The sequence below is a fragment of the Brienomyrus brachyistius genome, chromosome 20 (genome assembly GCF_023856365.1).
Source record: "Brienomyrus brachyistius isolate T26 chromosome 20, BBRACH_0.4, whole genome shotgun sequence".
Lineage (NCBI taxonomy): Eukaryota > Metazoa > Chordata > Actinopteri > Osteoglossiformes > Mormyridae > Brienomyrus > Brienomyrus brachyistius.
Genome location: NC_064552.1, coordinates 129,143 through 154,325, shown reverse-complemented (window position 1 = coordinate 154,325; position 25,183 = coordinate 129,143). Strand labels below are relative to the sequence as shown.

The window sequence follows — 25,183 nt, the reverse complement described above, 5'->3', positions numbered from 1 at the left end:
CATATTCACCCTCTGTCAATTAAACAGCAGGCCAGCAGGATATTCGCAGCTATAGAATAAGGTGGGATATCACTGCGGTTCTGTTTAAATGGAGGTGTGTGCTTGACTCCTACAGATTAGTATATTGTGCTGTATATGGCATGTATTGGACAAAAGACCTAAAATGGCAGTAATTCAACACTTCAAAAGAACAAATATCATTTCAGAGTAATTAACTGGTGGTGTGTGTGACTCTGTCCTGTTGTGTGCTGTGGGGAGGGCACACGCAGTTCATATTTCACAATAAAAAAAAATAGGGTATAAGAGCTTTATTTAAATGGAAATACATGTGTGCTGTTGGTTTCATTATTCCAGCAAATTTATGACATACTCAAAGAACATAGCGCAAGTACTCTGTACCTGCTGCCCTGATAGCCGCGGCATGTCATCTGAATCATCACCAAAGCTCATGTCAGCGCAATTTCTAATTGACAGAGAGTCTATATGGAAAAAACAACATGCACAGTTGAATATTCATTTAGAACAAAATCCGATTCAGCTGACAAAATTCTGAGTTGAGTACAGCCCTTCTAATTCCGGATATTTCCTATTTGAAGGAGTGCTGGGTAGTACCTGCCCTGAGGGATGCTGGGTAGTACCTGCCCTGAGGGATGCTGGGTAGGATGCGCACTATCCTCCTCCATGCAGGATTGTGTGTTTGCGAGTTTCAGATCATGCTTGGATTTGAGGGCAGTTTGTACCCGTTTTGGCTGATTGCATCCTACTAGACAGCTAAGACACAAACAGCTGCTTATATTCTAAACTTCCATGGAGCCTGTAATGATTGTTAGTAAACATTTTCTCTAATAGAGAGAGGGGTTGTGCTGTGGTTTCACACAAAATGAGCAGCACACACACTTGAAGGCCACATACTGGGTTCAGACACCTCATCTTCTGGTGACTGAATGAAGGAGAAATAAACAAAAGACCACAGAGAGATGTGCTTTATATGCTGATGGACCTAGAAAGCCTAATGAAAAGATGAACAGAATATTCCATTTCTTAGAGAACTTTATACCAGTAAAGGTATAATATAAAACAAAAATATGGTGAATCCTTTCTGTGTGGATGACTACCGGACATAGATACCATCACACTCCTTCACTCCAGTGCTGACTCAGGTTGGGAAACCCCACAATGCCTTGCCCCTTCACACACCCCTTCTCTGGTCTTCCTGTGGTGTGAGTATCCCATGCCTTGCTGTAATGCATCACATTTCTTTGCCTCTGTTGATTCATTCTTGGTCATTGGAACATGTACTGAGGTAGTTTGGTTCCACTATGTTCTCTCTGTACTGGAACGAGAGGAGTTTTCAGCTGGTAAGTTCCTGGGCTATTACTGGGCCAGAACCGATAAAGAGGTAGGAACCTGTTGCTCTTGGAACAAGGTTGGGGCTCTTTCCCGTGGGGTGGAGTGAGAGGGAGACGAGACCAGAGAGCGCCCCCAGAAGGTATGATGAAAAAAATGGAAAGTCACTTTTTCCGGAGAAGTTTAATGGGGACGTTTTAAAGGACAATAAAACTGTTATTAAATAAACATGAAAAAAGAACATGAATAATAAACAGTGGACTTTATAGGCCCATAATATAAATTAGACTGTAATTATAAGGTAAGAATATTATGAAGGTAAGATATAAAGGTGTTATTACTAGACTCCAGTTAAATATTTGTTGTACTTATGAAAATGTTTGCTTTATTACTGCGAAGTTCCCAAATCCACAGATGGTGGCTAATGACAATAGTGAAAGGTTGCTGTTGCGTCGCATTCTTATAACACTCCTATAAAACGTATGGCAGGCCTGCCCAGCGCTGCTGCTGGAGGCCTACCACTCTGCAAAGCTTCACTGCAGCCCTAATATACAGTAACACACTAGTTTAGCTTTAACCTTTAGCTGTTTCTAATACTGAGATGCCACAGAACGGTCTTATTATCAGTATATGTTACCATATGTTTTGTAATGACAAAAGTATTTTGTTTGGTTACTTATGGTTAAGGTAAGGGCTGGGTGGGGGTTAGGGGTGTCATTGTGGGGATTATGGCTATGCCCATAGAAATGAATGGAGAGTCCCCACAAGGATATAAATACATGGAATGTGTGCCTGTGTGTGTTTGCGCATGTGCACTCGTGTGTTTGCGAGTATGCATATGTGTGTGTGTGTGTGTGTATGCCTGTGTTTGCATGTGCGTGTGTACGTGTGTTTTCGTTTGCGTGTGTGTGTGCGTGTGTTTTCGTTTGCGTGTGTGTGTGCCTGTGTTTGCGTGAGGTGTGTTTTCCTGTGCGGATGTGCATCTCTGCGTGTATGTCTGTGTTTGCATGTTTGTATGTACGTGTGTTTGCGTGTGTGTGTGTCTGTGTTTGCATGTGCGTGTGTACGTGTGTATGTGTATGTCTGTTTTCGTGTGCACGTGTGTTTGCGTGAGGTGTGTGCATGTGCGGATGCGAGTGTGTGCGTGTATGTGTTTGCATGTCCACGTGTACGTGTGTTTTCGTGTGCGCGTGTGTCTGTGTTTGCGTGAGGTGTGTTTGCATGTGCGGATGTGTGTATGTCTGTGTTTGCATGTGTGTGTCTACGTGTGTGTTTGCGTGTGCGAATGTGCGTGTTTGTGTGTCTGTCTGTGCTTGTGTGTGTGTTTGCGTGTGCATGTGTATGTTTGTGTGTGTTTGCGTGTGCATGTGTATGTGTGTATGCACCCTATAATAGACGGCCATCCCTGTGCTTCCTCAGATTGTTCCCAAATCCTATATTAGATAGGGGTTTGGAAAGTGGATGGATCACCACACTCACAATGAAATGTTTTATTTGTATTCTGTAATTTATCAGGTCATTCTGTTATCTTGCTGGTTACAGGTATAACTTCACTGTTAAATTTACAAAGATTCCACTAACCCTGACTGGTTTACCATTGTTTCCAGCAAAGATGAAGTTTTTTTATTTGTTTATTTTATTTAACCTTTATTTTTCCAGAAAAGTCACTAAGAACAGTTTCTTATTTATATTAATGACCTGGAAATAGTCTCTCACCTTTGCATCACATTGTGATGGGATCTTAATACCTGTACCTGCCGTCGATGTCACTTTCTGGATTCGGATATAGGCATGAACTCTGTAGAGAGTGAATGTGAATCAATATAGGGATTTTTATATCTCTCATAGCATTTAATTTATAAATGCAGAGCTTTTGTCTTACAGTGAACATTACTGCTTTAAATTCTTCAACCCCAATGCCAGCACAAAACTACATAACATACAGAGAACAATATAACAATGGCTCAGGACAGTAATAAGATGGACAAACGTATTTACAATTTGGAAACAATTATTGACAATGTGAATTCACTCAAGAAGTGTACAATGCAGAGATTTGCTGTTTAAGTTTCATATTTAAATGGTTCTTGACATTTGTAAGCATAGAGGAATTTGCATCATGTTAGGGTTAGAACAGCACTCCAATGTTTGACAATTCCATCACCAAATGCAGCAGAAAGCACAATTAATTACAATTAATACCAGGATAAAACTGCTTGATTTCCTTGGTTGTTTTTAGTGAGGCAAACATGTTTACTATGTATTAATGACTAGTGGAGTTTAACAAGCATGCTAGTTTAGAAGTGAAAGTTTGCAGTACAGGGGAATATCAGTGAAGCAAAAGTTCCAGAATATAATGAGCAGAGACTGCCATCACAGCCTTCTGTGACCTTCAGCTGAGATATTCACTTAATTTAGATGGCTGCTCTGGGATGTTGCCTGCATGGCCAGGACAGGTGATCCAGTCCTGATCTGCTTGTGATTGGTTGAGTCACTCTCACCCAATTAATGATCCAAGCTGAGATATTAAGCATAGACCTTAGAACTATGCAGATGTGTGAATTCAAACAAAAATATCTATAACTAAAATATTTTACATATATAATTATAACACGAAGATACCTACATACTGTCAAAAGGGAAAAGAACACTTGTACAAGCAAATTAATAGACAGAAAAACATAATAATACTAATTGATACTTTATTGATGTCTTCAATCATGAATTTAATTAATGAAAACACAAAATTTGCAAGAGGTGAGATATGATATTATTAAAAGGAAAATTAAAAACGCACTTACTGACACCCAGATCCCACATCGGCCTTGGGATCGTGCCTGAACAGCATATGGGTAACATTGAGACAGTATTAAGGCAGCCTCAAGAGAGCTTGTTTGTAAGATTAAAAGGGCACTGAAGAAGCATCGGGGAAATGTTAGAATGGCATCATTGCAGTTTTATAGGCGAGGTAAAAGGGTACAAGCAGTATTGAGGTGGGGTTAAGGTAGCTTTGAGGTGCCGTTGAGGCAGTACTGAGGTGGGGTGCAAGCAGTATTGAGGTGGAGTTAAGGCAGCATTGAGGCAGCATTGAGGTGGGGTTGAGGCAGTACTCAGGTAGGGTTAAAGTGGCAGTGAGGTGGTGTACAAGCAGTTTTGAGGTGGGGTTAAGGCAGCATTGAGGTGGGGTTGAGGCAGTACTGAGGCGGGGTTCAAGTGGCAGTGAGGTGGGGTTAAAGCATCATTAGGGCGTCATTAGTGCAGCACTGAGGTGGGGTTAAAGCAGCACTAAGGCAATGTTGAGGTGGGGTTAAAGCAACACTGAGCCTGGGTTAAGGCAGCACTGAGGCGGAGCTAAAGCAGCAGTTGAGCAGTGGTAAGGCAGTGTCGAGGCGGTGGTAAGGCAGTGTCGAGGCGGTGGTAAGGCAGTGTCGAGGCGGTGGTAAGGCAGTGTCGAGGCGGGGTCAATGTAGCATTTAGGCAGCACCGAGTCCTGCTGGCCAGACATCTGGCCTCTGCTGATTCACATAGCAGCCGGTTTTATTCTGCATGCAGCTTAATGAATGTCTCCCTCTTTCTCTTCCTGCCTGGCTGTGCCATCAGAAGACGTCTATATGCCAGGTGGGTACCTCTCCTCCCTTGTAAGCTTTTGGTCACTGCGTCTGTGTTGGTGTCTACAGCAATCTTGGTGTAAAAATGGGTGTAACCTGTGCTGCCACTGTCGGTGCTTTGGGCCCTGTGATAAGGTGAGTGATTTTGCTGAAATACCCATTGCTTTTGGAGACAAACTATCCCTCAGCAGGTCAAATTTGGGCTTTAATAAACACAAGTAAAACATTCATAATACCTTCATTATATTTAATAAATGGACTGGGGCATTCCAGTCCTTAAGAGATTAAAATTACCTTTCAGTTAGTATGAAATTTTTATTTGAAGCAACAACTTAGAAGTAGTAGAACGAAAGATATTATTATTATTATCATTTTGTGTTATTGGGTGCCATGCAATGGATGTCCTCAATGATGTCCTCAATGACTACAGGCCCTATGGACAGTGTTCCCTGAGTGTGTCCAGTCTTCTGTCTGCAGAATTAAATTTTCTCCACCCTCTATACTAGCCGTCACCAGCTGGTCGACTAATCGATTGCTAATTGAGACATTTCCAGTTGATCACAATTGACCAGTCAATTGCTAATTAATACGTTCCCAGTCGATCACGGCACCTTCTGTTGTGGCCTCCCCCCAGTACACAAAAAAGTCAACCAAGGAAACTGTCCCATTTTGTAAAATCCACCAAGGGGCACCCCCTGGTGACTCGGTGGCTCCCCAGATTCTTCTCCCTCTAAGGTTTGCAGTGTAAAGGTTGGAGCCCTCTGTTGTGTAGCAAAGTGCAGTGGCTCCTGTACAGGGTGCCCTAGTCAGTGTCACTAGGCAGCCCTGCGGCTTCCTTCCCCAGGCTTTGGCATTCTGCCCCCAGGACTCTCTGCTCCAGGAGATCATTCTGTGCACAAAGCAGCAGACGGAGCATCTCGCTCTGTTAGACGTGTCCTTGGTGTTGTGCTGGTCGCATAACAGCCAGGGCTGGAAACCGACAGGATGAGAAAGTGAAGCTGGCATTGCTGCTCAGACTAAAGCTTTCCTGTATTCATTGCAGCCACTGATAATCAGTCACCTTTCAGCAAAGAGCAATTTTTCTGGTTGTGAAAGTGCTGACCTTAAACCTGTCAGGAACGATGCCAAGATGTCCTTCAGAGGAGTCCAAGAAACATTTTAGCCTTAAAGGGTTTTTATTATTATTATTTATTGTTGTTGTCATTGTTAGTGATAAAGGGTTTTAGTATTATTATTATTTGTTATTTATTACTAAAGGATTCTATTTATTATTATTATTATTATTGTTCCTAAACTCTGATCGTGACCAGCTGGCTCGAAATACCCAGCCCCAGTTCCTCTTCCTCCAGTTCCCTTGCCCTCCCCTGCCTCCCACGCTCCCCTGTTCCTTCCTCTATGCCACCTCCCTCCCCGTTGTCAGGGTCATACCCAGGTAACGGGGGTGCCTGTGTGTCAGTATGAAAAAGCCTTCCCATAATCCCCTGTTCTCTGCTGACTCTGCCTCTGTTTTCCTTTAAGGTCTGGCACACCTGATGATGGGCGACCAAGGTACGGCCTCCTTGCTTTTGCGCTACCTGCTTCATATCCCATACGCCCACCCATCATCCTCTACCTTGGTATTGCTTAGGCCTGCTGCTTCAAACATGTTTTCGTATTTAATATATGTGTGTTTGAGATGGAGTGCATTCCTTGGAATGCTGTGTACATGTATTTTGTTCTTTTGTATGCTTGTTTTTGATTTCCTTAGCTTTTTGTAACCATACTTTGTTCCTGCACTGCACATCACAGTTTTGTGCGTCAGTCAGTCAGTCAGTCAGTCAGTCAGTCAGTCAGTCAGTGTCACATTCATATACCAGCTTGATAACTATCGTAGACTCACCCACTTATAGGTGTTTGAAGCATGCCTTCCATTCAATTATACATTACATTGTCATATCGAAGAGTTCAAGTTCTTCTGTGGAATCTGATTGGCTATTGTTGAATTAATCCCACCTTCTGCTTGGCCTGATGCCTTGTAGGCCATAGGTCCCAGCATGCAATGGGACTGGAATTCACAGCTGTCCTCCTCCTCCCTGTGATGTTCACACTGTGTTTTAAACATGGTGGTGATTCTTGCTCTCTCCTCTGCTTTATTTCCCCATCTTTGTCTGGCAACCTTCTTCATGGACCCATATATGGAATATCATAGGTAAAAGCAAAGGTATATGTTTTGTTTTATTTAGTCAACATATACACATCATGAAATAGTTCCTACTTATGCATCTTTGTTTTACTAATGTGTTTCTTATGAGTGAATGCATGAAGTAGAACTCGCCTGATGGTATCTGAGTGTGTTCGTGGCACGATTAGGTAAGGATAGGGCCTCTTTCTCATGACACACAGCAGGAGCCTTTGGCTTAATGCACGGTGTCAAAACATACAGCCAAGGTGAGGATTATTTCTCCTGAAAGCAGTTTTCCACCATGTTTAATAGCTGTTTTTTTTTAGCTACATGCTCTGGGGGTAAGTGATCCTCTACCTCTCAGCCACGGAGGGGCTGGTTTATAAATGCTACTCTGGCACTTCCTCACTCGGAAGGAATCAGAGGTGTAGTCAAATATTTCTGAAGTGAAAAGATTCATTGAATCTCTTATATGCCCCATTCCAATGTCAGCGGGCTACAGAAAAGCCAGAAATGCTAAGCTTATTCAACTGACCTGAACTCCTGGGTGGAGAGGTAGCTGGGTTCCCAGTGCTCTGTGCAGGAAGTTAGAACTCGGCGAGGAAACCTGCATCTGAGCTGCTGCATGCAGGCGCAGAAATGCAGGGGGCGGTACTGATGCTGAAACGTGCTGGATATGCAGCAGGTACCCAAGGTAAGCAGCACTCACCTTAAACAGCTAGACAAAGGGGAAGTCTCTGCCTATGGCAATCAGAAACTCCTATAAACTTTACAGCTGGACATGAGTTTGGTGTTAAGTGCCTATGGAATTAAATGTAGGTCTTCATCCTGCATCTGATGTGTGTGCATTAAACAACTTGGATGCTCTGAGGTGTGACCTTTCAGTGCCTTCTAAGTGAAAAGTTTAACGCCCATCCTGGTCTTAACCACAAGCCCATTAAGACCCAGCAGCGGACTCATGTGCTCCTATTGTATTCGTTAATGCAACATTTCTGAATTCCCTGTTGGTCAGACACCATGTGACTTGTGTTGCCTTAGAGTAGGTCTTTGCAATACTCTAACAACACACTGTTTTCCCTTGAATCTTGAACCATAACAAAATTACCTTAGTTTTTCAGTATATCTGCTGTAGACAGGCTGAGTCTGAGTCACTCTGTTATGTGCCCTGAGTGTCACAGTACTGACTGTTTCTTAGGTAAGGAGGCTGTGTTCAGCGCACAGACCTGCTGAGTTACGCACAACCACTGCTTCAGGTGTCTTTAATGTCACGGTGCTGACTGTCTCTCAGGTAAGGAGGCTGTGATCAGCACATAGACTAGCTGATTTACACACAGTCACTGTTCTGGGTGTCCTTACTGAAGTGTCACAGTCCTGACTCTCAGGTAAGAGCCATTTCCTTGCCTTTAGGCCTTGACTGTTACACAGGTCTGAAGGTCAGAAGAAGATGGATAATAGCTTCACTAGGCTCACACGTAGCTCTCAGTCTCCTGTTTGAGAGGGAATGTTGTGTGTAAGGTCACCATCTCAATACTGTCTTACTGGTTTGAGTAGAGCTGGTAGGAGACTGCTTCTGTGGTGCAAAATAATGGTCTGTCTATCCTTGCTGTTTGATTGCTGTGACTCATAAGTCCATCTAACAGGTTAAATTATGGATCTCCTTCAGACATAGCCAATAAGACCAACACTCCTTAAGGTTAGATTGATGACTTTGTTAGATGTTTTTCCTGTTGATGTGGAATTTCAGCATGCACACTAAACTCTGATATACACAATGCCATGTTTGTGGTGCTGTCCATCTGTCAGGGGTAAATCTGTTTCTGAAGGAGCCTACTCAGTTTTGGCCCACCTAAGACCCGTACATGCTGGTAGAAATCTCAGGAATTCATGAGGACAAGCTGTGGCTGTGATGATTCCTGGCATTTTTGTACTCAGTCTCTTGTTTAATGGATCCATGCCGGATGATAGTGGATCAGCTTTTCTATAACATAGTCATTATTTATTGTCCCAGAATAAGATCAAGGCTGCATGCATTTTATCATGGAACTACATTTTCCAGTTTCCTGCCATACCATTGAACAAACCATTTAGTCATGTTTTCATAGGTTACAGTATGCATTCATGTACTCTATCTGGGGCTGGTCAAAGCCATCTAGCCATTGCTACTGCAGTGTAACCCACATTTCTACTGTTCATACCCCTGCAGTATCTGTAAAAAAAAAAAAATTAAAAAATGATTAAAGGTATTGTATTGTTGCCTGTACCAGCATTTTGATGGGAAGGATGAAACTGGGAAGGATGAAAGCATATAACCCTTTAGTGGTTTTGAAATGGTTTCTTAGTAGAAATTACTACGTCTTTGGTATGTAACTATGATTGGTATAAAAATAATACGGTATTGAAGCTCTTTTCGCCTTTCCCAGCTTGTTCTCCATGAGGCACACAGACTCGTATACAGGTGAGGGCAAGTTTGGGGGTCACAGTGCAGGGTTAGTCAATGTGGAACACGCCTGGAGCTGGAGGTTAAAGAGGCACGTCACCCCAAAACTGAAAGAAGACATTTTTAAAGGAGTTTGAGTGCTATCTATCCATATAGGTTGTTCTGCTGGGAGTTGTCTAGTTTTGGAGGTATTGGCTATAGGCTTTGGGTTTTTCTCAAATATAATGCAAGTCAATGACAATCCTTCTCTTGTTAAGGGCCTTTGCTCATGGTTCTTTGGACATACATCTACTCTACTAGGGCTTGAAGCGGTGACCTTCTGATCACAGGCAGAGTCGGCTAAGCGCACGCCGCCCCCCAAATTATAGTAAGGGATGCAGGGTGCTTGGCAGGGGCACTCAGCCCATTCAGCCAGCGAGGGCAGCATTGTTGTGTACAACAACAGTGCTAATGGGAAGCAGGCATGTGAAATCACCTGTGTCAGGATTTTGCAGTGACCCTCACTGTTTCTAACACTCCTCATTTGATACATTTCTCACGCGTAAAATGGAGGTGAGTGAGAAGCCGCCATTCAGCCACGGTCCTCCTGTTTCTTTGTGCTTTGTGAAAACCTCGCCCTCTGGTGGCAGTCCAGAGAGGCCAGCGCGTTCGGTGTCACATGACTGTCACCCGACAGCAGGCAGATGTTGACGGAGAGGAGCAGCATAGGTTCGAGCACAGAAGGCAGTATCTACAGGCGAGGTTATGATTCTCATCTGTTATTCATGGGAGCAGAAATGTCACCAGAGACCCGAGGAGAAGGGCTCCATTTCAGCACATTATTGTTGAGAAAACATTTCTGATTTACTTCATATAGCTTTATAATTTATATCATTATTGCTGCTCTCTTATCTGTATTGCAATTATGGCTGAATGATCACTTTCCAGTATCGCCAAGTCAAATGTGAAAGCGTGTGATTGCAGTGGTCCCTTTGCTTCTGGCCACAGTGTAATTAAATGGGCGTCACTACGGTGGTTCAGTTTAAGTGCGGTTTTGTATGTTTAACAATGACCACTAACCTCTGCCTGTTATTCCTTTTCCTTAAGACACTTGATTCAGCTAATAATTTCTCGTTTTACACTGATGGAAAATTCCTCTGTACTCCTTAGAGGGCTTATCTGTGAGAAATGATGAGTACAAGGCAGGGAATTTCCCAGAAGGGGGTGCCAACCCAACATAGGGCAGGGATTAATCGAGAAGGGGGTGCCAACCCCTGGCAAGGCAGGGAATGACCCAGGAGGGGGCACCATCCCATCGCAGGACAGGGAATTATCCAGGAGGAGGCCCCAACACATCAGGTGGCAGGGAATGACCCAGGAGGGGGCGCCAACCCATCGCAGGACAGGGAATTATCCAGGATGGGGGCCATCCTATCGCAGGGCAGGGAATAATCCAGGATGGGAGCCATCCTATCGCAGGGCAGGGAATAATCCAGGATGGGGGCCATCCTATCACAGGGCAGGGAATGACCAGGAGGGGGCACCAACCCATCAGAGGGCAGGGAATAATTCAGAAGAGGGCGCCATCCCATACTTGGGGTAGCTGACCAGGACTGACCAGGACCAGGCGAGCGTCCAGGACTGTGGGCAGCTGACCCCGAACAGTTCTTGGGGCGAGCCTGTGGGACTGTGGGCACCTGACCCCGAACAGTTCTTGGGGCGAGCCTGTGGGACTGTGGGCACCTGACCCCGAACAGTTCTTGGGGCGAGCCTGTGGGACTGTGGGCACCTGACCCCGAACAGTTCTTGGGGCGAGCCTGTGGGACTATGGGCAGCTGACCCGAGCATTTTACAAGGCGAGTCTCCAGGACTGTGGGTGGCTGACACAGAATATTTTATGAGGTCATCCTCTAGGACTGTGGGCGGCTTACTCCGAGCATTTCATTTGGGCATTTTTTTAGCTGCAGGACTGTGATTGACTGAGGTAGTGCAAGCAAACTGCGTTTAAACCTTTTGCACAGCTGATGCAATTTATGAAATATTCAGCCTCATTTGTTTGGGCAGAAATGTCCTAGACCATGATTGCATCTTTGTCTGCTCTAGCTGACATATGACCAGAGTTTGGATTATCCATCACCCCATCCGTCCATAATAATTTATTCAGTATAATGTCAGTCTGGAGCCTATTCCAGGAAATACCTTGGAGAGAGGGCTAGTCCGTCACAGGGCAGACACACATACACATATACGGTGTATACCCTCTGTGGGGAGGGGTGAGGTGTGTTGGTTAGTGGCCCGTAATCAGACGGCAACCAGTCAACTCCCAGCATCAGCAGATTCATGTCACTATTGAGCCATTCAGCAAGGCCCTTAGCTCCCAGTTGCTTCAGGAACTGGCTGGGCCTGCTGCCCTTGTCACTTTGGATAGAAGCGCCTGCTAAATAAATTAAATATAAAATTAGATACACCAATGCCAAGTGGAGAGAGGAGACCACAGCAACACAGGGAGACCATGCCGACGGCACAGAGCGCCCAGGCAGAGCCCAGGGCACGAAGCTACAGTGCAAAGCACAGAGCTTTCAGTCAGCCACTTCCTGTTACATTTCTATAACTTTAGTTTGATGTTTCTGCTGTGCTTAGGTTATATAAATATGCATTTCCATCTCAGTATTGAGTTATATGTCTTTCTGTATCCATATTTTAGTGTTTGTTAAAACCATGTTTCTAGTTTTAATCTTTAATAACCACATTCAGCTCCAAGCAGCTCTATACCTGTGTTAAATGTAAATCCACATGCACTTTGTGTTTTATGGAAGATGTTTGGGGACTTGTGCAGAGAGGAGAGAGCAGAAAGGCAGCAGGGGGCCCCAGGAGGTATGCCGTGCACCAGGCTAAATGAAAAACTCTCGTCTTCAGAGCCTCAAGCCACAAATTCCTGCTGAACCTGTATTTTTGTTGTAAGGTGTTTGTATTGGGATGCTGGAAGAGAGAGAATGGAACTAAAACATCCAGTCACCAAAATAAAGTAGGAGGCTTCTATACCATGCTGGCTCGTGGCTGTTTGCCTTGCAGCTCTGACTGGAGAGTCGGCCTGTGTGGGGAATATGTCTGTTTTTATGTATTTTTATATTTAATGTGGAGTTATTTTGGTTCTAATTGTGAAAGCATGTGTTTGTACAGTCGAGATCTGTAAGGTGTATTATGGTTATGGTTACCCATCATCCCACCTGTGCTTTCAGTTACATTAATAACAGTTAGAAATGGATAAAGGTTGGTTTATTGTCATTCCAAAACATGTTGTACATGAAGGGAACGAAATGAGGTACTTGGGTACTGGTATAGGTAGCAATAATAAAACAGAAATAAAATCCCAAAGAGTAATGCAATGGATAAATTATGATAAAAAATAACAATGAAAAATAAAATTAAAACATTAAGATAAATAATAATAATATTAGGAGAATATTCCCAGCTATGACATGTAACACTGATGATTCATAGCAGCATGTTGTACCATGGATGAGATGCCTCTGGGAAGAAGCTGCTCCTTAGTCAAGAGCTTCTGGTCCTGTTGCTGTGTGTGACACACAGCGATGCTGGAAGTGAGGATGCTCTCCACCACACACCTGTAGAAGGATGTGAGGACTGAGGCCAAGGCCAGTGCGCATCAGCCGCCTGACGAAGTAGTGATGTGTGTTGGCCTCCTGCACAATGCTGCCTGTGTTGATGCTCCAGGTGTGGTTCTCAGAGATGTGTAACCGCCAATATTTGAAAGAGGAGACCCCTTAAACGTGTGATGTGAAGGGGTGCGGGAGTGGTGTCGAGTTTTGTTTTCTTTGCATTAATGGAGAGGTTGTTTACTTTGCACCAGACCTCCAGTTTTTCCACTTCCTGCCTGTACTCAGGCTAATCGTTGTGAGAGATGAGTCCCACCCCTGCCATGTTGGCTCAGGACAAATCCCTGGGAGAACCACTACTGGGGATGATGAGAGAGGGTGAGAAGTCATGAATTCTGACGAACTGGGGCCTCCTTGTTAAGCACCCAGTTACATAGAGACAGGCTTAGTCCAAGAACTGACAGTTTGTCTATCAGGGTTTGTGGAATGATGGTGTTGGAGGCAGACCCAAAATTCAAAAAGAGCAGCCTAACATATCAGTCCTCGTTCTCCAAGTGAGTGAGAGCCAGGTAAAACACAAATGAGATGGCATTTGCAATACAGCAATTCTGTCTGTATGCATACTGTTGGGGGTCTACAGTGGAGCAATTAACTTCCTCATTTGTTCCGTGACCAGCCATTCGAAGCACTTCATGATTATTGGGGTGAGTGCTACTGAGCAGTAGTCATTCAAACATGACGAAGTTGAGCTCTTTGGGACGGAGATGATAGTGGTGGTCTTCAGACATGTGCGGACAATTGTGAGATGTAAAAATGTCCATTAGCACTTCTGAGAGCTGGTGGCACAGTCCCTAAGAATGGAGCCTGGGATATTGTCGAGGCCTGCAGCCTTGTGGGGGTTGACCTTCTGCAGGGCCCTCCTCACTTCTGCTGTGGTCATGTTGAGAGGCAACTCCCCTGGAGGTGGGGTGAGCCTGGAGCCAGGAGAGGTGATGGATTCTTCCAAATAAGCATAAAAGCATCAGGGCTCTGCATCTCTTTTGATCTAGTCTGTGGTGCTCTAGATCTCCGTCCAAGTGCTCCAGAGATCATTGAGAGCATAGGTAGCTGTAGCCATCTTTATGTCTGTAGTGCGGCTGCATCACCAGCAGATTCATGTGTTTTTAGTAGAGCGCGAACCTCTGCATGCAGCCGGGGTATCTGGTTGGGGTGGATGGTGATTGTTCTTCTTGGTGGTTACATTAACTTGCTGATGTACCCCATGACTGAGGATGCATATTTGTCCAAGTCCACATATCCAGCATTTGTTGTTACCTCTCCAAAGATCTGCCTATTTGTACATTCAAAACAGTCCTAGAGCATGGAGGCAGCCTTACAGGGCCACGCTGTGATGGTCTTTCTTACTGGTTTCCTAGACTTCAGCAGAGGGCGGTAAGCAGGGACTAACATGATTCAGGTATGGTGGGGGCGTGGGATGGCTTTGTATGTCCCCCGTCTGTTTGTATACATGCAGTCACGCGTTTTGGTTCCTCGCCAGCCTTTATTAATGTATGTGTAGACACATACTCCTTGGGTTATCCCAGTCTGATGATTCTGGTCCACTCAGAAGAATATCAGTCCGTCGAATTGAACAGCTGAGTCCAACATGTTGATATTCAGCCAGGTTTTTCTCAGGAGAAAAACTTTGCAGTTCCTGATTTCTTGATGAACACAGGCTCAATCGAATAAGAACCATTTTATTATCAGTGAACAAACGAAGGGTAAAAAGAGCAAAGGAACTGCTGGTATGTTGCCGTTCGCTTGTAGCTTGGCAAGCAGACCAGCTCACTGTCCTCTGCTGCTTCAGTGTGCACTGCTTCTTCTTACCTCTGAGCCACTGTAATCTGCTGCACCAGTCTGCTGCCGTAGGGCCTTCTGTCCTCAGGAGTTGCAGTTAACTTAGCTCTACGCTGAGCTTCAGTGGTAGTCAGATTGGTGAATTGTTTTTTATGTGTAGTTCTATTGGACTTTACCTTTTTAGCCAAACACTAGTCATGTAGTCCACTAGTCAGTACTATGAGTACCATATAGTAATATTGATATTTAAAATCTATGGAGTTACATAATTTCTTATTCAGTAAAGTAGGTTCAGTCCTACATGCAGGTGTCCTGCACCAGTGAATGTCTCTCTGGTGTCTTGTGGGCTTCCTTCATCATGTGGAGCTTCCCCAAGCCCAGGCATGTTAGTCAGGGGCCCCAGGACTCTACTGGAAGCAGAGGGAGATTCTGGCAGATTAAAACTGAATAATAAAAAGATACTGCACCTTCCTAATGTCCTTGTTCACATGGCTTAGGTTACTGGGGAGAAGGGGCGGAGTGTGGGTGGGGCCACCTCCTGGGAGCCAATGAGGGGTGACTGAATTATTTATACAAGAATTAAATCTCCTGTGAGCTGTGCACCATTTAATGCCGCATCCAAGCTCTGTCAAAGGAATATCCTAGTTGATCAGTAGAAACTGACAATTTATAAAAGGAGATTCAACATATTGTTGTGCAGATGTCTTCATATTTTTTTATTTTAAGTCATGTCGGTATATGAATGAATATATGGAACTGAATTTATTAATTCAGAATATGAATGAACATACAGAGAGAGTGATTAAAGCATCACTGGCTAGTAATGGCTGCAGTAAAGTGCAATGCACAAATTACAATGGTGTGATAATTGCGCATTTTGGTACTGTTGGAGTAAGAACATTTATTTTGCTTCTGTTATTAGACATTCCAGAAGGAAGAATCAGCCAGTTTTGTTTCCCAAAGGCTTTCTAGCGCAGGCAGATGTACTGTGATAAATAGTCAGACAGCCTCCACACCACTGACTGTAGCAGGACACACTGTTCACTTGCAGCAGAATGTAATCCTCTTCCTTTCATTCACGTGATAGCAGTAGGCTTCTAGGCTGCAGAATATGCTTTAATGAACACTGACATAAACATTAAAATTGGTGATGATACCCAGATAGTAAAAATGACCAGAGCTTACCAGTCCCAGGGAGTTTCCAGAATGTTCCACACATCTTCTTGTGTTCTTATTTATTGGAAACACATATTTAATTTAAAATGATTAAATTGTTCAATAGAAAAATTTATTTAATTGTAATAATATTAGTTTTGTTTAGTTGTTTAGTTTAGTTTAGAGTTAATTTTTGTATGTTTTTTAATGGAAGGAGAAAAATATGATTAAAATATTAAAGATAAAGATAATCTTTATTGTCATTGTTACTGGGACAACGAAGTTGAAAATGCAATTTGACTCAATCAGGTATAAAAAGAGTAATAATTTATATTAGAAATATACATATTGCACTGAATATTGCACTGAATTACAAATTGCACCGAATACTGCATTGACTGTACAGATTGCACTGAATATACAGACTGCACTGATGAAATATAAAACAAGTCTCATTACACTGAATTCGCAGAATTTCCTGATCTGGAAACTTAACATACCTGTATATACTTAACAAAATAGCAATCTGTTGCAGACCTGCAAACCATCTTCTCAAAAGCTGATGGAGCAGAGAGCCAATAAGCTTATGTATAAAGATGGAGAACCTGTGATGTAAGAATGTTGTTGCGTTTTATCTGAGGCTCCTTGGGAAGCTGAGGAAGTCGAGGGCCGTCAGACCCTTCTGTCTCGCTCTATTGGGGATTTCCAGAACACTGTTGCCTGGCAACTGTAGCTGCCCGTCAGCAGACTGTGCTGTGGGTGGCATCTTGTGGCGCTTGCAGAAGATGGCACTGACACATTGTAACCCCGACCTCACCCTCCTGCACGGGTAGCAGAGTGACCTGAGGCTGAAATACTCAGCTCTTCTTTCTTGAATTCTACAAACCATTTGCTTTTTAAGTGTACTATAATAATCTTATTAAAGTAAGTGTGCAAATCCCTGGTGATGTGGTGTATTCTGTGTGACCTTTCAAAGGCACAAGTAAGCAGCCTCTTCACTGGGAACGGGAAGGTGTGATAATTGCTATTCTTAATATACTGTTCCATATTCCCTGATCCATGTAAAAGCACTAAATCAGGAAGACGACAGTGTGAACATGGGAGCAGTATAAACTGAGCTTGTAGTATATATAGGTGGACTAATGGACTCCTTCACAGCAGAATTATGTATATATTATTCATGTATTTATGTGTTTTGTATGCATGCATTTAAACATATTTACTGTATTTTTACACTCATCTGGGGCCTGGAAGTTTTGCCTGTATGGATTTAGTTTTTTTATAAGGGATATTTATTTGTATGTGTGAGCAGAAGTACTGATTTCTGTAAAATTGGCATTGACTTTATTTGTGTCTCATGCATTACACTCTTTTATATGATATACAGAAGGGCTGCCTGGTGGTTCTTTGGTGGCACTGTCAGATAGCATCATGTTATCATGCCGTTAGAAGGCTGTTTTTGGCCTGCGAGTTTCTGCCTCCTTTTGGCAAACTCCAACAAGATCAAAAATAAAGTTTGTTTCATTCATACGGATGTTTCGACCAGCTTTTGCCAAGACACTAATTTAAGTTGATGTTAATTTTCGCAGCCACTGTCTGGCTGATGAAAACATTTCCATTTAGTTTGGGATTTAGCAGCCTGCTGCTTAGTTAGCAAAGTCGCGATATCCCCAGCTGGCTAGACGGTGGGGTCACGCATCACAGCTAATAAAACACTATGGGGCAGTTTCCCAGACAGAGATTAAAGCTAGTCCTAGATTTAAACAAACTTTTAATGCAGACTAACAGAAATCTGCTTTCTCAGTCAAGGTATACTGTAAAACAGTACTAGACTAAGCCTAATCCTGACTAAACTAAGTTTGTTTCCTGAAGGAAGATTAGAGCTAGTCCAGGCATAAATTGAGGTTTAAATAAAACCTCCCAGCAGGCAGGTTTAACTTCAGATTAATGTTGTTTGCTGAAGAAGACACATGGATTATGGAGTATGTCAGTGATGATCAGTGAATACCACTTGCTAGACAAATTCTTGTTGACAGATGTGACCCACTGCAATTTTTCGATGAAATCAGCTTTCAAGATCGTTTTCGAACGCATAAAGTAAATGCTGTGGAGGTCACTTCTCTTTTGGAACCCCATCTTTCATCTGTTACCCAAAGAGGACTTTACCTTTTTTGGCATGTGGCACCTTTCACAGAGAAACTGGGGTTTTATAGTATCTGGGGTCAGTGAACCAGCAGTTTGTAAAGTGCTTCACAGAGTATGCAAGCCCATTTGTGTTCATTGAGAAGATCTGAAACCAAAGTGAATTACAAGGTACAATTCTATGAATATGGGAACTTTCCAGGAGTCATAGGCAGCATTGACAGAACCCATATTCCCATAAAACGTCTCTGCCCAGATGCTGAAGAATATAGAAATCGCAAGAACTGGTTTTCCACTAATGTCCAGAGTGTAGTTTTCGAACATTGTTGCACCTTTGAAAGGTGCCACTCACGATTCCCGGATTTTATTCAACTCATCACTGTATGCTCAGTCTGAAAGGGGAGATCATAATGGAGTATTGCTTGGTGACAGTGAGTATGCTCAAAGGAATTTTTGTTTACACCATACTTGCACACCTGAGCAAAAGTGCTACAACCAAGTTCATTTGCGCTCTAGGAGTCTAGTGGAGAGCATGTTTGGAAGAGTCGTTTTCAGTGTCTTCGGAAAACACTTTGATTCATGCCAGGAAGATGCTGCCTTGTCATTATTACAACAGCTATTCTTCATAACTACCTGGAACAGCATGGATGCCCAGTCCCTCCAATACTAGAAGATGATGATCCAGATGTACCTTCAATTCCAACAAACCACAGAGACGGATTTGCATACAGAGATGCTTTTGCATTGTGCCACTTTAAATAGCAGTTTTTGACATTTACCTTTCCATTGTTCCGCTCGAATATACATTTTGACATGCCATGGTCAGATTACTGCATTCTAATGTGTATTTGTGTCTGATATACCAAATAGTCATACAGTATGATGTAATGAACATTTTTTATTTATTGCTGGTATAATGAGACCATTGCGTCTCGCTCTCCATGTTCATTTCTAGTTTTACTTGGAGTATCTTCCTTTTCATGTTATGCTCCTCCTTTATATACTTCAACTTGAGTTGGATTGTGAGTCTTCTGTTCCTGTGACCAGTGCTGACAGACATCAGTTTCTGAGGATGTGGAAGGTAAACTGCCTTGCAACTCTTCAGTTCTATCCATTTGACTGTCCCCTACACACAAGAACAGATAATATGATCAAATGAACACATTAAATGAGACAGTTGTTGAATGACACAATCAATAGTCTGAAAGTAGGGAAAGGCTAAATCAATGCAGTAATATACTCAGTTCAGGTGTGTGTGATCCCTCGTATGAACTGTGTAGATGGTCATCATCTGGCATGTTCTACAAAGATTGTTGGATCTCCATTACTCCTGTCAGCAATTCATCCAACTGCTCCGTGCCCTTATTTGCAGGTCCTCCACCAGTCTTAAACCTCTCTCTTCTGGCTTCTGCGGTCTTTTTTACATTCATTTTTATAATGAGAACCCATTAACATAACATAACAGTAATAGAAGCAGGGCCGCTAACAGGGTTACATAAAGTTAACAGTTCTTACCTGAAGTTGGTGAATTGTCCTTGTAGACGTTTGTTCATTTGAATTGAACTCATTACAGATGGATTGCCACGCAGTCCTTTTCTTTGATTTCACAGCAGAAGTGTGCCGTTTCTCTTCAATGATGGGCTATCTGGTTGTCTTCAAAAGAGTTTTCTCATGCTCAGTGAAGTTTTTTGACCACTGTCTCTTTTCTGCTGCCATTAGTATAGTTTTATAGATTTTCTTCTCCAATTTCATAGAAATGTAAGATATTTTGATTCCACTCCATGTTTTATAGGCAACCTCAGTTTATTTAAATCAGACTAGCACTGGTGGTTTTTAATTAGTCCTGACTGCTTTAGTTTAAGACTCTATAGTCCAGGTGTTAGTAATCTCTGATTAGTCTGTGTTTCAGAAAGCAGTTTATTAGGAACTGATTCTAGATTAAGGCCTACTCTTAACGGAAGTGAGATTTCTAGTTTGAACCACAAAACTTTGATACTAGATCACTTAGTATGAGACTGAAACACTTTCGTTTAAGGTGGTATAATATCACAGACTTTGTTTCACAAACAGTTGGCTGCGACTTAATGTGAACTAATGCACAAATTCCAAGCCTGCCGACCTCATGACGTCACATCTTACACCAGAATAAGATGGCGCATCTCTTGCCTGAAAAATGTAACTTGGATTGTTTATTTTTATGTTTCACCAATGGTGTTAAACCCATTATGATTTTTAGAGTGGGGATCCATCTTGTGAATTATACGAATCTTTTGTTTCATGTCCACTTTAAATAATGACATGTAACTGTTAAGCTGTCATGAGAGAATTGTGGGGGGTACCTTAAAGAATAAACTGAGAAGAGGATTTGGACAGGATTGACTTTGTACCCAACATGACTGTTAATAACAGGCCAATGTATCTTTGAACAGCCAAGTATTCCAGCCCTGTATGTGATGTTTGCTGTCCTAGACAGGTGTTTGCTTTGCTTTCAGGTAAATGTAGAATGAATAATGTAAGTAGGGCTCCAAGTTGGATGCCTCTTCCTTTTATTTTGTATGACAGGAATGAAAATCTTTCTTCTCACCACTGCCTTCACTGTTTCCCAGAGTAGTGCGGATGTGATTTAAGGAGAGTCATTTAGTTCCATGAAGGATGTCCACCCTTTTATGAAGGATGTGTTAAAGTCGGGGTCATTAAGCAGAGATACATTATATCTCCATGGACCAATGGTTTGTTTGGCTTGATTGATGTTTAGATTTATTGAACCGGGAGCATGATCACAGATTATAATGGGATGAATTTTGGGTTCTAGGATTTCGGATATAACTGGGTTACTAGTAAGGATAAAATCAGAGTATGGGAGTATGATTTATGGGGTGAGTATTGTCTGGTATTAGGATTCCTTAGTCACCTGCTATCACCAAGGCCAAACTCAGCCATATACTGTTTTAATATTTGCATGGAGTGCCAGTTTCTAGGATTAACAGTAGTGGATGATCTGTCTAAAGTGGGGTTGATAACCGCATTACAGTCACTCCTGATTACTATTGTAGAGTTTGATAAATTGGATATTCACTGGAAAAATGTGTGGAAGAAAGGGGGGTCGTCAGAACTGGGTCCATATATGTTTACAATGATGAAGTTTTTGTTGTTGAGTGTGGGGTAAATAATGACACATCGCCCTTCGGGGTCCGTGCTTGTATAGTTATGGGTTAATGTAATTCTTTTGTTTATCGTTTCGTAGAATAATAAGTTGATGAATATATTTGACTAAATTGTGGGGTTTTTCAATCTTTGAATTTTGGATTCTGTTAAGTGTGTTTGTTGAACTAACTGCACGAATGTTCTAGGTTATAAATTTTAGTGGATTCATTGATATGATTACGTTAGCATTTGATATCCCATTGCTATTTCTGTGGCAAGAATCCAGTAAATCAAGGATACAGTAGTAGTGGTAAAAAAAATTAATAAATAATAATAATAATAGCAGCAATGAGCACAATAACAGTAATAATTATTGACGTCACTATGGAGCGCCTCCACCATGTTTGTTCCCAGTATATTACCATTTATTCCCCTTCTTAACATTCATTGGTCCGATTTCAACAGACAGACACACACATGTACATAAACAGAAATGACATGAAAAGGGTGAATAGAAAAATCTGAATTGAGAGGAAGAGGCACAGAGTGCAGTAGAGAGAAAAAGAAAAGCAGAAAGTTTACTTTGGAATCAGTAGTATTTGCTTAAGCAAATGACAGCTGGGTGAACATTTAAAGTTCAGTTCTTATATTGGTGTATGGATTGTTGTATGTTATGGAGGACAAAGCCAGTGGTCATATTGTGGCACCAGTGAAGTTTATCCACTGTTAGTACAGCTCGTCTACCCGTCTCCCGGAATTGCTTCAGGATCGGGAGAAGTTTTTTTCTTCATTCCAGTATTTATTTGGGAATTTGGTCATTGAAGCCATAAGTGGTCCCTTTCAGGTCCAGTTATTTGTTTTTAACAAGTTCTTTTTGTTTATAATGTTCAAATTTTACTGATTGCTCTCAGACTTCCACTGTTCCACTGCTGTGCACTCAATGAAATGTTATTTTGTTTACAGTGTTCGGTGGTATTTTCAGAGCTGCTTGCATGAAGTGCTTGACTGCAGATTCTGGGTTATTGGGTGTTTGTTTGGTATCGAGTATACCGGAAAAAAATCAGATTATCTCGCATGCTTTTTGTGGGGTTTCCATTTGAGACTGAGAATTCTGGAGTACATTTTAGTTCTGAGATCTGCCTGAAATGATTCCAGTATTGAATGTTTGTTTGTGGACTGAAGTACACTCACCACAGTTGGATTTTTTTTCGATAGATCAGTCTCGTCTTGGCTACTTTTGACTGGGTTGCATAGTCATTATGCACAGGTTGAAGGAGTCACAGGTTGAAGGAGTCACAGGTTGCAACAAGAACACTGACTTTATAACATTTTCTGTGGGAATTTGACTAAATTAGAGATTTACAACTTTATTAGTTGTAGCTCTCAGCGCTTGTCTTGTTTTTCTATGTTAGATAGAAACAATCAAGAAGTGTTTGAATTTTTCACCCGTACAAGAGAATCAGAATTTCTTTCTCTACATCAACTACACATATGATGGAAGTCTGGACAGCAGAAAGAAGGAATTGTCCCAGAAAGTGCTGCAGCTATTAGGAAGCTGGTCTTCAGGTGCTGCATCTGTAAAGCCTTGTGCATTCCACAACATCCGGTTCTGGGCAGCCATGCCGCCCACATCTGCTGAACTTTTGGAAAATACTGCATTGCCACACCCACCACACAGTGAAACTCCTTGGGATCCCGGTTGGTGATCCCCAGGTAGATAAATGGTCCAGTCCGACCCTCTGGAAATGGCCATCCATCTGCCACAGCCAGGTGTTACATGGGCGTCCCCTTGGCCTGGTTCAGCCACTTGGGTCCTCAGCAATGAGGATTCTGCGAGCCGGATCACCCTCAGGGAAACGTGCCACATGGCCGTAGTGTCGTAACTGACGCTCCCTCACAATGCAGGTAATGTGCCTCATTCAGGACTCCAACTGCTCATTGAACACAAAGTCAAACTAGCGGTACCCAAGGATTCTGCAAAGAGACACAATACCGAAGGAATGCAAAACAGACATGGAACAAAGACAGTACACATGGTTGAAACAAAGCAAACATAGCGCAGTCAGATTTGAAAACTGAAAAACAGTGACTTTTTCAAAGTCAAGGAACAGGGAGCCACTCTCACCCTGGTCTCCAGACCCATGGGTACTGACACAATCCTCATAGCCAGCCCTGTCAGTGCCAGTGGTCACATCGAAGATGTTACCCATAACCAGAGGAGTGTCACCTCGTGGGCACCCTTCAACCACCGAATGAAATTGGGAGTAAAATGTCTCCCTCAATGAGACATCACTCACCGTGTTTGGAACATACACTGAGACAACAGACAAGACACCCAAGGAGTGCGTTAGCATCATAATATGCTCATTAAAAGGAGTGACATCAGACACCATCGGAAGAAGCCGATTTGTTAAAGCAACAACAGCTACTCCCTGAGTATGGCAACCATCTGACCGACTAGAGCAAAAGTAGATATACCCACCTCCAGAGATCTGGCTACTCCCTGGTCTGCGTACCTCAGAGAGTGCTCCCATCAAAACGCTGAGGTTACGAAGCTCTCCCAAAAGCAGGGGAAGATGGTCAGATTGCCAGAGAGACAAGATGGATGGGTGACCTCAAACTGGGACCCAAGTGCCGCCATGCAGCAGGCAACGCCTCAGCACCACACCAGCCCCGATCCCCAACAGGCCTGATCCTATTAGCACTCCGATGGTTTCAACTCATCCGAGGATGGAGCTCCCGAAGGCTTTCCCCCATCCCCTTCATGGTGCGTGCAGCCTTCCTGCGGGCGGGTGCAGCAGAGCTTCTCCTGAGGAGAGCAGTATCATGCTTGTTTATATCGAGCAGTTGTGAATTGTTGTTATATGGTGTCTGGAATGCCAATCCTGCCACCAACCCCCAAAAAATGTTTTCCTGCAAGTTCGAGGACCACTTGCAGGTCCGGATGCAGTTTAACATCATACCCAGGACACAGATAAATGAAATATTCTGAAAAAAAGAATGTGAGACTACACATTAATATTTAAAGATAATAATTTATTTGCCCATGACTATTATTATGTGCAGTTAGAACAGAAAGCACCAGATTGTATTGTAATGAGAGAGGATGCTTCCTGGCATCTTCTGGCTGTAGATGTAGAGTGGCACATCAGGAGAAGGTGCTATGGTGTAGGTTTAGGGCCAGTAGTTTTTTAGCTCAGTGAGACAGAATGAGCCAGTGGCTAAATGTGGTCCAGGCTAGCACCCCCTGGAACAGATGGGCAGAATTGTTCTTCTTATTGTCCAGTTTTGCTAATATTTTCATCTCTGCTACTGCCTCCAGTGGGTCCAGGGTCAGTCCTGTGATGGAGATGGCCTTCCTGATGAGTTTGTTCAGGGTCAGTCCTGTGACGGAGATGGCTTCCCTGTTGAGTTTGGATCCAGCTGGTCTGTTATCAGGGGTCAGAGCTGTTTCAGTCCCAGCCTCTCAAGGGTCTTTATATTTTGAAAATGGTTCTGAAAACAGAAGCTTGACAATGACAATGGTTAACCGAAAAGATCCTCATTGTATGGTATTATCCTTCAGTACAATAAAACAAATATTGCAAATTATGATATTTTTATCCTATTTATACTCCTGTGTAGAATTTTCTTAGAACTAAATGAAACTAGTAACAATGCTTCCTCGCCTCTCCGCTTTATCAGCTTCCCCATGGGATGCCACTAACAGAATGGTTTGATTTTATCTATGAATTCTGGGATTCCATATAACATCACT

At 42.8% G+C, this 25,183-nt stretch overlaps 1 protein-coding gene across 23 annotated transcripts in view; it reads left to right on the top strand.

The window, feature by feature from the left end:
• Positions 1-25,183, top strand: part of LOC125715787 (neurexin-1a-like) — a 98,686-nt gene that overhangs the window by 14,077 nt on the left and 59,426 nt on the right. For 10 of the 23 annotated variants that reach the window (XM_048987707.1, XM_048987726.1, XM_048987719.1 and 7 more), the window contains 3 exons: positions 4,948-4,965; positions 6,474-6,503; positions 7,144-7,155. The exons of 4 other annotated variants lie outside the window; for them this stretch is intronic. In XM_048987707.1, the coding sequence (XP_048843664.1) occupies positions 4,948-4,965; positions 6,474-6,503; positions 7,144-7,155 (60 nt within the window). Of the gene's footprint in view, positions 1-4,947; positions 4,966-6,473; positions 6,504-7,143; positions 7,156-12,348; positions 12,447-25,183 lie in introns of those variants that run through there. 9 more of the 23 variants (XM_048987727.1, XM_048987721.1, XM_048987716.1 and 6 more) reach the window with 6 other exon arrangements.